The following is an 11,353-nucleotide window of genomic DNA, read 5'->3' as shown; positions in this document are numbered from 1 at the left end:
CGGTCCGCAGCCACCCGCTCTAGAGCCCCGCCCCCAACCTGCCTCCTCCGGGCCTCAGGACTCGCTCAGCTCCAGGTCAGCTCCCGGCCAGACCTCGCCTCGCTCAAACTCCCGCCTCCCCCGCCTCTCAGGCTAGAATCCAGTGACGAGCAGTGGGCGGGAAACAAGAGGCTTTGCCCAATCCCGGCCGAATCCCGCTCCCTGGACTCCAAGCCAGAACTACATATCCCATGAGGCTCTGGGCGGCTGCGGCGTTCCACCGGAAAAGGACTCACTGAAGTGGGGGAGGAGCCCAAAAGGGATTGTGGGAGGACGGCTTCTTCCTTTCCATCTGGCGGCCGCCATCAGGTAGGCTCGGTTGTGTGTCTTCGCTCCTTCATCCGCTGCTAATCACTCTCTGTCTCAGCCATCCGAACTTGAAGACCCTGCGTCTTCGGGGCTCCTCCTGCCTCCTGTGCGGCGAGAGTCCAGTTAGGATGCGGAGTGGCGAGAAAGTGGAGAGGCGTCCCCAGGGTCGGGCTGGGAGAAGACGCGATGGCGGCGCGAATTCTCGCTGGGCCGCAGAGCCTTAAGGAGGCGTGGGGCGGAGGCATGGGAGGTTAGGCCTCTGGCAGCCGAAAGCAAGGGTGGTGGCTCGTGGGGTGGGGTCAGTCAGTCTTTCTCGAGAGTCGACCCTCGGCGACAGCAACACCATCTTTTCCCGTGGTGTTGGCGACATCGCCTTGCGAGCTGGGCCCTTGGAGACGAGCCGCCGGTTGTGGCCACTCGCCTTCTGGGTGTCCAGATCTAGCTCTGGACCAAAAATGTGCGTAGCGCTTTTGGCTGCTCTGTGCTAGGATTACAGAGACGGCTGTCCGTGGGCGCGAAGGGGGTTGGGCTCCCGTCCCCTGCAGTTGCAGAGCCATTTTCATTCCAGGCGTTTTTCTTCGAGAGGTAAGAACTAAGATGGACGGACGTATAGTCTCGTTGTACTTGAAGCGGGTGCTGGTTTTTCTTACCCATCCTTGTCTCGAAGGTAAGCCGAGATGGGTGCATACAAGTACATTCAGGAGCTGTGGAGGAAGAAGCAGTCCGATGTGATGCGCTTTCTTCTGAGGGTCCGCTGCTGGCAGTACCGCCAGCTCTCTGCGCTGCACAGGGCTCCCCGCCCCACCCGACCGGATAAAGCGCGGAGACTGGGTTACAAGGCCAAACAAGGTGCGTAGTCACGCTGCATGGATGTTTAGGTTGAATTACTGTACATTGGTCAAGAAAGGCCAGAAACGGTAATTCAGGCATTGGCGCCCCATTGTCTTCCTTGGCATAATGCTTTGGCAGGATAGTGCTAATACTAGTGCGTGCACCGAAACTACTTAGGGCCTCTCAAGTGGCAAGTGTGTAGATTACAAATGTGCAAAATAGTCTGCCTGCCTTTGTAAACCCGGAATTTTTTAAAAAGCAAGTTTCGAATGTGTTTTTGTGTGTGCAGGTTATGTCATATACAGGATTCGTGTGCGCCGTGGTGGCCGCAAACGCCCAGTTCCTAAAGGTGCGACATACGGCAAGCCTGTCCATCATGGTGTTAACCAGCTAAAGTTTGCACGAAGCCTTCAGTCTGTTGCTGAGGTAAATAGTCTTGAGTAACAGTTGTATTGATCACTTATTAGGGGTAATGGGTAGGAAGGATTCAAGTGACTTTTCACATCTGTGGAAGCCTTACTGTGTATGACACGAGTTTAACTGATCTTGGCAAGAGTAGTTGCTATCAAAAACTATCAGTCTTTGTTACTAATCTATTTTTGTGTGTGTTTGTTTTATGATTGGTAAACTTGTGGAACCCAAGCTTTTAAAGGACAATAACTTGATCATAGCAGATTTGTAGATGCTACATTATTTTGTTACTGATCGTAGTGGTCATTTAGTTGCAGGTTACCTTCTGGGTTAGTAAATTAACCTGTGCTCTGTTGTATGGATTAGTTAGCAAACCAGAGCCTAACTCCACAAGCTAAAAGTTTGTTTTTCAAAGAAGAGGCAGTATGTGGAAGTGACCCGATGTGCCTGCAGAATTTAAAATGTGTACTAAAGCCTGAAGAAATTTTTGCTGTTGTCTCAGCTGTATTTAAAAAAAAAAGAAAAAAAAAAACAGGGTTGCAGGTGTAGATACAGTGGTAGAGTGCTTTTCAGTATTCAGGAGGCCTTGGGTTCACTTCATCAGCAAGTGTGTTTTTATCTCATGTTGTGTCAGCCCCTGGGGGGAGGTCCTTACTTAATTTGTTGAGTTAGTGAAAACCCTTGGTGTCTTGTCTAGTGTTGACTTAGGTTTCTGCTTTGCTACTGTACACAGTATTTGAGACTGACTTTGGGCTTTTTTTTCCTTGTTGTAGGAGCGAGCTGGACGCCACTGTGGGGCTCTGAGAGTTCTGAATTCTTACTGGGTTGGTGAAGATTCCACATACAAATTCTTTGAGGTTATCCTCATTGATCCATTCCACAAGGCCATTAGAAGAAATCCTGATACCCAGTGGATCACAAAACCAGTCCATAAGCACAGGGAGATGCGTGGGCTGACATCTGCAGGCCGCAAGAGTCGTGGCCTTGGAAAGGGCCACAAGTTCCACCACACTATTGGTGGTTCTCGCCGTGCAGCTTGGAGAAGGCGCAATACTCTCCAACTCCACCGTTACCGCTAATACAAGTAATGTTTGTAAAATTCATAACCTAATAAACAATTTAGGACAGTCCCATCTGCTTAAAGGCGTTATTTGTTAAGTAGTCTGCTGATTATTTCATGAATGCTTTGTCAAATGAAAGTTAAAGTGCAATAATGTTTGAAGACTATAAATGATGGTGCATCTTTGTTTCTAATGAGCCTTTGCTTTATCTTATTAGGGAGTTATATGTCAGTGTTTAAAACATGCTGTGTGGTGTAATTGGTGTAAAATTATTTAAAAAAGTGCTAAAACTAGCCCTGTGGATCTGATTGGTGCATGTAATGAAACCTACAGCTTTATTGGGGTAATGCTATGCTTTGCTAGTTTGAAGTGGCTGAGTTTTTGGAGTTTGGCAAATCCAAACTTAAAATCATATAATCCTGTGTCATGATCATGTAGAAAAGATGGGAACTCAACTAGAGCTTCCCCCCGAAATTTAATCCAGAGTTCCCACTTGTACAACTGATGCTCCTAAAAAAATTTTTCAAAAGTGTCATGTTCTCTAAAGAATAAAGCTGTTGCAAGAGGTTTCTGATGGAAATGAAATGAATTTAGCTTGGCTTAGACCAAATTGCTGGTCTCCATAGTACTGAGTAAGTTCACATAAAGTGTCAAACTCCTGGTTCATTTATTTGGCTCTATGTAATTCTGAACTTGATGCACTGTAGTCAGCAGTAATGTTTGCACTGGAATGTTTTGGAGCTGATGGGTACTGAACAAGTACTGGATAAATTTCCTTTTTGTGAACTAGTGATAATGTAAGGGTGGGAAGCTGGTATTCCAAGAGGCCATTCAGTGACTACCTTAGAATACTTTGAACCCTGTAGCCACATAGGGGGAAAAGTATTGGCCGTTTAAAAGGTATGTTTTATATAGCCCAGCAAACTAACTTGGGTCAACTCCATTATCTGCTCCCAGAAGAACATCAAGTCAGTTGGTATCACTGCAGGTTTGTGGTTTTTAATCTGTTGTCTTTCCTTGTCCCTGGTCAGACTGCTATACTTTTGATGAAAAGTTTGCTATTCCACGAAGACCACGTTTCAATTCAGTTGTGTCTTCTAGTAGACATGTACTATTTCCCAGGTGAAATTTGAGTGGAAGAAATTGCCCTTTAATTTTTTCAAGTTCTAGGTTTGCTGACAAGAATAGGGGGTCGTCTAACTTTGAAGTATAATTGATGTTTTCCCTGTACAGATCTTTCTATAGGGACTTCAGAAGGGTCATTTGATTTCCAGAAAATACTTGTTAACAGACAGGACCATGAGACTTGAGCTTTCAGTGAAATGAACAAAGGGCCCAAACAGTTTGATTTTGTGTAAAGGTTGTTTAAAGGAATAAATGTCTACCAAACTAAAACAAATGGGCCTTCTGTTAGTCTTGTCATTTTCTAGTGCTAATATACTTAGAAGCAAACCAAATAACCTATGAAAAACAATGGTAAAAATACTACATTGGCAGCCCTGGTGGCCCATGCCTATAATCCTAGCACTTAAGAGGCTGATTGATGCAGGAGGTTCATAGTTGGAGGCCACTCTGAACTAGATCACAAGACTAAAAAATACAAAACTAGCCAACCTAATTTGAGATAATATATAGAGGGTTTTTTGTTGGTTATTTTGTGAGCTATGCAGTGCTGTATTCCTGCTTGGAATCCCAGAGTTTAGGGAGGATGGGACAGGAGGGTTGCAGACTAAGTCCCGCCCCCCAGGACAGTTCAGCAAGACCCCCTCAGAAAAAAAACACCTGAGTGATAAATGCCTCTGGGTTTGAGAGAAGTTAGTGTCTTTTGCTACCTCTCCTGTGCTGTCTGGTGCTATTACATCCTTAGCACTTAGGGAACTTTACTCCCTTCATAAGATCTGCACAATAATACCTTTAAAATGAAGAAACTACCTCAAATATTAAATATCACTGTTAGATACCCCTGACCAACCCACAGGCTGTTTCTTGCTTTCATGTTTAGGTTATAAGTTTAATTAACTTGTTTTTGTGACACTAAAGATTGGGAAATGCTAGGTAAAGTACTACCACTAAGCAACACTCCTAGTGTCTAATTCTAATAGTGAAACTTAACATTTAGAAATAGAGAACTTGGTTTCTTGCAGCCCTACACATGGAGGTACTAATACTAATCCTTTTTTGCCAGTGAGGAAGCACACAAAGATTTCACAACTTGTTCAGGGTTACACAGTAGTATGAATTTTAATCTTATAAATACTTGGAGTTCTGAAAAAACATTAACATGTTAAAAATACAGAAGACACTATATAGGTTATGTAGTAAGTATTCCTGCCTCCCACTTCTCCCTGGAGACAATGTGATTAATTTCTTGAATTTTTAGTGGATATTTTTATGACTATAAGCAATACAGATGTATTCTTTTTTACCCAACTGGTAGGATACACTTTTTCCACTTAGTTATGTATCTCAGAGTTTATCCTACTTAGAGTTTCTTCTTTTTTGTTTTTTGGTATTTTTCTTGTTCTTGTTTTTTCTTTCTTGGTACTGGGGATCCAACTCGGGACCTTGTGCTTGCCAGGCAGGCACAATGCCACTGAGCTAAACTCCAGCCTGTTTCTTCATTCTTTTACAAGTGTAACCTTTGTTTTGACATGGCCCCTATTGATGAACATAAGGTTTTCCCCAATGTGGTGTTACAGAAGGAAAAAGTACTGGGCATGGTAGTGTATACCTGTAATCCCAGCACTTGGGAGGCTGAGGCAGGAGGATTGCCTTGAGTTCAAGGACTGCTTTCTGAGACTCAAAAAAAGTGCATACACTGTAATTTCTCTGTAGGATAAATTCTTAATAAAATGGCAGAGTTTAAAATTGTACAAATATTTTAGAATTTTGATAGATATTGCCAAATTATCTTCGGTTAAGATTATACCAGTTTACACCAGCAATGTGTAAGGAGACTTGTTTACTCCTAACATGAACACATGGTATCAGATTTTTGGATCTCTGCCAATCTATTAGGAACTGATAAATGATACTCGTACTATTTTACACTTTTTTTTTCCATTTTTTGGACAAGGTCTTGCTATGTAGTTCAGGCTGTCCTCCAACACTCAGTGATCCTCCTGCCTCTGCCTCCCCCTGCTGGGATTACAGGTGTGCACCACCATGCTGGGATACACTGGCTTGAATTTAGCCAAGTCCCCATGCCATGATGTCATACACTCAGGCTTTTATTTATTTATTTGGTTTTTTTGAGACAGGGTCTCACTATGTAGTTCAGACCTGGTACTTACTTTGTAGCCAAGCTGGTCTTGAACTCACAGCAATCCTCCTGCCTCAGCCTCCCAAGTGCTGGGATTACAGGCGTGTGCCAGCATGCCCAGCACACTGTGGCTTTTAGAGCTTGTACTCAGAAGTTTGTCCACTGCTGGTGCACACCTGTGATCACAGCAGTCAGGAGGCACAGGCAGGAGGATCACTGCCAGTTCAAGGCCAGCGTGGTTAATAGCTCAAGACTAGCATCAACTACAAAGCAAAACACTGTTTAAAAAAAAAATGCTTAAATCATATAAAATAATGCCACTATAGGAAAATAATTTCATCGCTTCTTGGCCTTTTGGCTAAGATCAAGTGAAGAAAATCATTTCACATTTTGTCTATATTGCTTCAGTAAGAAGTTTCTTCCAGATTTTTACACTCAGGATTTTAGAATGTCATGCTGAGTTTTTTATTTTGTTCTTAACCAAAATCCGACACCTGGCCAGGGATTTAGCTCAGTAGTTCCGTCACTGGCCTTGCAAGTGAAAGTCCTAAATTCAATCCCCGGTACCAAAATCCAACCCCACAGCATATCAGAAGACAACTGTAGTGTACTGCTGTATAACAAATCACTCCCAAATGTAATATCTCACACAGCATCTGAGAGCCAGGAATCCAAGAGAAGCCAAGTTAAACTGAGTTCTGACTCGTGCTCTCTCATGAAGTTATAGTCACAACATGTATACTAGTCACTTTCCAGTTACTGGAACAAAATATATGACACCTGAAACTTAGAGTAAGGGTTTATTTAGGTTCACAGTTTTCAGGTATCAGTCCATGGTCGGTTGGCTCCAACACAACAGCATGGTGGAAAGGCATGGCGAAAGAAGACTTCTCACCCCGAGCAGGGAAAGAGGAAAGAAAGAAAGAAAAGTCCCATAGCTATGCATAGTGCAGAGCACAGGGAAGAAAAGTCTTAGCAAATGCCTGGAAAGAAAGAACCGAGTATTTGTGAACAACTCTAATGACTACTACATATACTCATGCATTTGATTTCTTTTTATCTTTGTACACATGTGACATACTTCCTAAGGTGGGAACAGGAACCAGTGCAGTCCACACTGGTAGGGAGAATTTTAATGCCAGTACTGTTTAAAATCTCCAGCATAGGATGTTGATAAAAACAAATATAAACAAATATACCTTTACTTAGTTTTTGTTGCCCTTAAATTCTCTAGATATAATTCAACCCCTTATTGAGTTGATCTATTTGTCAAGCTGTGTTTTTCTGCACACAACCATGCAACCAACTCAACCCGCTGCTTTATTAAATGACATGGCTTCTTTCCATACAAATGTTTATTGAAAAATACTTTAGTGTCGCGAGCCGCGACGTCAGGATCCTGCCAGCAGGTCCTAAACCTGAAAGGACGAGGACAGAAAGACGGGAGGCACTTTTCTTCTCATATTCCTTGCTTGCTTGCTTGCTTTATTACAGAACCTCTTCCTTTTATACTCTCCAGCTGCATGGGAGCGAGGGAGCGAGGGCTGCACGGGAGCGAGAGTACCGCCCACACATTCCAGAGGGAAACAATAACAGCCATTATGGGTTACATCTGCTACCAGCTGAACTCACCCGTGGCTATGGGCGCGAGCACGCCCGTGCCAGCGAGGTGACTCAAAGTTCAATCATGGCTAGGCCTGTGCCAAGGCTCACCATAATGGCTCGCCATACTTTAGATTCACCAATACTCAATTTGCCAATACTAAAATACTTTAGATTGTCCAATACAATAGCCACTAGCTACCAGTAACTATTTAAGTTTAAATGAAATAGGATTAAAAAGTCAGTTTTTAGGGCCAGGAATTTGGCTCAGTGGTTCTGCCGCCTGCCTCTCAAGGACCTGAGTTTGATACCCAGTACCAAAAAACAAAACAGTTTTTACATCATACTACACTGAAGTGCTCACGGATCATGTTTGCTGCCATACTAGCACAGAAAACATTTGGATCACTACAGTTCCATTATACATTGCTAATTTAGACCCTTGAAATTCTTTTCTCTCTCTCTTTTTTTTTTTTTGGTGGCATTTGCTAGTTGTACTCAGCAGGATTTCGCAAGGGAATACATTAAATATAGGATACATAATTTCTAAGATTATTACCCAAAAAGTCAAATGCAAAGGATTGCAAGAGATTAACCGCATACTAGAAGCCCAAAGGATTCAGGTGAGAGCCTAGATCCTAGCAATTCCCCACACAAGTCCAGCTTAGAGTCCAAGGCAGTGTCTTGCTCAAGTCCAGCCAGTGGCCTGGAGCCCACGGCAATTCTCATGTGTGTCTATTTGGAGGAAATGCACCCAGAAGGCCAGTGGTGGAAGTCAGAAAATCTACACCGGTGAGATGAAGGATTTGTGCCACCAGTCTGAGGGATCCACATTGGAGCCAGGAAGTGATGCTCACCGTGAAGGTCAGAGCTTCCTGGATGAAAACAGCAGCCATTCCCAGTGACACTGAGGTCCCGAGCTCCTTCTCCTATGAGAACAGCCAGGTTCACAGCAGGAAAGCCATCCACAGCAAACTTCTAGAAAATCAACAGGCCAAGATCTTCTCCTCGGGTTCTCGTCTTAGCGCTGTTGGTTACAATCTACAGGTGGCTCCTCCCTGCCCAGACCACACTGATTCCGTTCAGCTGGGCATTACAAGTTGACCATTATTAGTCCACCACATTAGTAGAGAAAAGAGGCATCTAAAGTCTAGTTTTACCATAAAAAGTGTTTTGAACTGGATGTGGTGGCACATGCCTGTAATCCCAGCACTCAGGAAGCTGAGGCAGGAGGATGGTAAATCCACAGCCAGCCTGGGATACATAGCAAGAACCGGTCCAAAAAAATTTTGTGCATAGATTTCGTATCAGAATAGTGTTTATTACTATAGATTTTTTTTTAAAGGTATATCACCCATTTTGTGCTACAGGGTCCCGGTCCTTTAAAAAAAATTTTTTTTTTTTTTAAATTTTGAGACAATCTTGCTAAGTTGCCCATGCTGGCCTCCAACTTGTGATCCTCCTACCTTAACCTCCTGAGCTGGTGGGATTACAAGCATGCACCACCACTACACTTTTATCCTAATAGTACAAACTATAAAAGGAGGAAATGCTACACTTTTTCTAAGAATAAAGTTTTGGTCTAAAAAAAAAACTTTCATTTTCCATTGGCTTCAGATTGGCCCGCATCTTTTGCCAAACTCTTGGACCCTCGGAATCAGTTTAATAAACATCGCTCGCGTAGCGCCATGTCTGGGTTGGTGCCGGCAGTCAAGCTGGCCTGGCAGACCAGTAGTGAGCCCATGCACTAGCTGCACCCTGACCACCGGCTCCCCACAGAGAATGACCCAGGGTGGAGGTTTCGGCCCAGCAGCTCTCTCTGCACAGCCCTCCATCATTCTCCCACGCCGGCTTTGGGCAGGCTTGTAACTTGTTCATACGTGTTAGTTACTCTTACTACGTACTGCTGCAACGAGCATTCTCAATGTACATAGAATTCTCAACATATTTTACATAGGAAAAATAGACTGACAACGGAGGGTCTTTTGGGAAATACTATTCAAGTTTTCTTTTAAAAAATTACTCTGGTGGACTGGGGATTTAGCTCAGTGGTTCCACTGCCTGCCTCGCAAGCGCAAGGGCCCAACTTCAGTCCCTGGTACCAAAATGATAATAATAATAAAATAATAATAATAATAATAATAAAAATAAAAAATTACTCTGGGCCAGAGATTTAACTCAGTGGTGCTGCACATGCCTTGCAAGTGCAAGGTCCTGAGTTTGATCCCTGGAATTGGAAAAAATAAATAAAAATTTAAAAAAAAATTCTGCTCTAAGGACCAGTGACATAGCTCAGTGGTGCCATGCAAGCATAAGGCCTTGAGTTTGATCCCTGCTATCGGGAGGAAGATATGCTCTAAAGCCAGGGATGATGGTGAATGCCTGTAAGCCCAGTACTTGGGAGGCTGAGACAGGAGGATTGCTTTAAATTCAAGGCCATCCTGGGCTACAGAATGAGTTCAAGTCCAGCTACATAGTGAGTTCAAGCCCATCCTGAACTACAGACCAAGACCCTGTCTCAAAAAAAAAAAAAAAAAAAAAAAAATAGCCAAGTATGATGGTGCATGCTGGTAATGCTAGAACTCCAGGAAGCTGAGGCAGAAGGATCACTAGTTCAAGCCCAGTGACTTAATGATTTCTTAATGATTTAGCAAGACCTTGTCTCAAAATTTAAGAAAGGTGTGGAGGGCCAGGGATATAGCTCAGTAGTGCTGCCTCCTGCCTCACAAGCGCGAGGTCCCAAATCGGATCCCCAATACCAAAAAAAAAAAAAAAAATTTAAAGGTGGGGCTAGAATGTAGCTCAGTGTGAGGCTCTAGGTTAAATCCCCACTACTACCCCCCCAAAAAACAAATCTGCTGCAAAGATATACTTGGCCTGAGCTTTGTAACCTCATAAAGCATTTTAAAAGTCTGCAAGTCATTCTCAAATCCTGGATGAAGGACAATGCCTTCCAAAACTGATGAAATCATTTAAGTTGATTGGTATGCTGAGCACATCTGAACTCATTTATTTTCAAATCTCATTGTCATTTAGAGAGAGGTTCATTATTTGGCAGTCCTAGTTAGTTTATTAGCGATAATGGATGAGCAATGTATTACTGGTCATCTAATCACTAAGCTTTCTAAGAGAGTGTAAATATACTGTTTAAATTCTGGAGGTTGATTTGTAGCTAAACTAGGAAGTTTCGCTTATCGGAAAGGAAAATTCAAAAAATGACCATCCACATTAAATTCTCAGTTGGATTCTGTAGGAAGGGTCTGTTATAATCTATTGCATTAAATAGTATCAGTAGAATGAAAAAGCTTTCCAACTGGCATGGCGGCACACACCTGTAATCTCAGCATTCTAGCAGGCTGAGGGGGAAGGAAGGCAAGTTCAAGCCCAGCCTGGGCATTCGAGCAACTTACTGAGACCGTAATTTAAAAAAATAAATAAAAATGAAAAATTAGTGATGTAGCTCAATGTTAAAGCACTTGCTTAACCTAGCACATGCAAGACCCCGGGTTCCATCCCCAGTAGCAAAAACAAAACAAAACACCTAGGAAAAAGGACCAAGATCAGGAAATGCAAAGCCCAGTGACAGAAGTAAAATTTTCTGGGCCCGGGATTTAGCTCAGTGGTTCTGCCACCTGCCTCACAAGTGCAAGGTCCCAAGTTTGATCCCTGGTCCCAAAAACAACAAACAAACAAACAAAACCTCCCAAAAAAGCAAAAAGTAAATTGTCCTAATGTAACACCTCTAAAAAGGTAATGGTAGGAATTAATGTTAGAATATCATTGTGCTTACACAATTTGTAAAATACTTCTTTTTTTTTTTTTTTTTTTTTTTAAAACA

General features: G+C 42.9%; 2 protein-coding genes and 1 pseudogene across 4 annotated transcripts in view; 2 read left to right on the top strand and 1 right to left on the bottom strand.

Moving 5' to 3' along the window:
• Positions 1 to 161, bottom strand: part of Nkiras1 (NFKB inhibitor interacting Ras like 1) — a 112,320-nt gene extending 112,159 nt beyond the window's left edge. The window contains exon 1 of one of the 3 annotated variants that reach the window (XM_033756981.1): positions 43 to 161. The gene's annotated coding sequence lies outside the window, so the exon portion shown is untranslated. The remainder of the gene's footprint in view (positions 1 to 42) is intronic. The other 2 variants (XM_010640150.3, XM_010640148.2) reach the window with 2 other exon arrangements.
• Positions 162 to 257: 96 nt separating this feature from the next.
• Rpl15 (ribosomal protein L15) lies at positions 258 to 2,869 on the top strand. The gene is made up of 4 exons (XM_010640152.3): positions 258 to 348; positions 1,016 to 1,197; positions 1,469 to 1,605; positions 2,364 to 2,869. The coding sequence occupies exons 2-4, from the start codon at positions 1,026 to 1,028 to the stop codon at positions 2,667 to 2,669; spliced, it is 615 nt and encodes a 204-aa protein (XP_010638454.1). The 5' UTR covers positions 258 to 348; positions 1,016 to 1,025; the 3' UTR covers positions 2,670 to 2,869.
• A 5,495-nt stretch (positions 2,870 to 8,364) lies between these two features.
• Positions 8,365 to 11,353, top strand: part of LOC117283620 — a 16,132-nt pseudogene continuing 13,143 nt past the window's right edge.

This window comes from Fukomys damarensis, unplaced genomic scaffold (genome assembly GCF_012274545.1).
Source record: "Fukomys damarensis isolate Sample0158 unplaced genomic scaffold, DMR_v1.0_HiC HiC_scaffold_28, whole genome shotgun sequence".
NCBI classification, from domain to species: domain Eukaryota; kingdom Metazoa; phylum Chordata; class Mammalia; order Rodentia; family Bathyergidae; genus Fukomys; species Fukomys damarensis.
The sequence above is the reverse complement of the archived record's forward strand: the minus strand, read 5'-3'. Positions and strand labels throughout refer to the sequence as shown.

Bases quoted from the DNA above. Each gene is read 5' to 3' on its own strand.
- Rpl15 (XM_010640152.3), top strand. From the start codon at position 1,026: ATGGGTGCATACAAGTACATTCAGGAGCTGTGGAGGAAGAAGCAGTCC. The intron at 1,198-1,468 runs GTGCGTAGTCAC...TTGTGTGTGCAG, and splicing joins GGGTTACAAGGCCAAACAAG to GTTATGTCATATACAGGATT. The intron at 1,606-2,363 runs GTAAATAGTCTT...TCCTTGTTGTAG, and splicing joins GCCTTCAGTCTGTTGCTGAG to GAGCGAGCTGGACGCCACTG.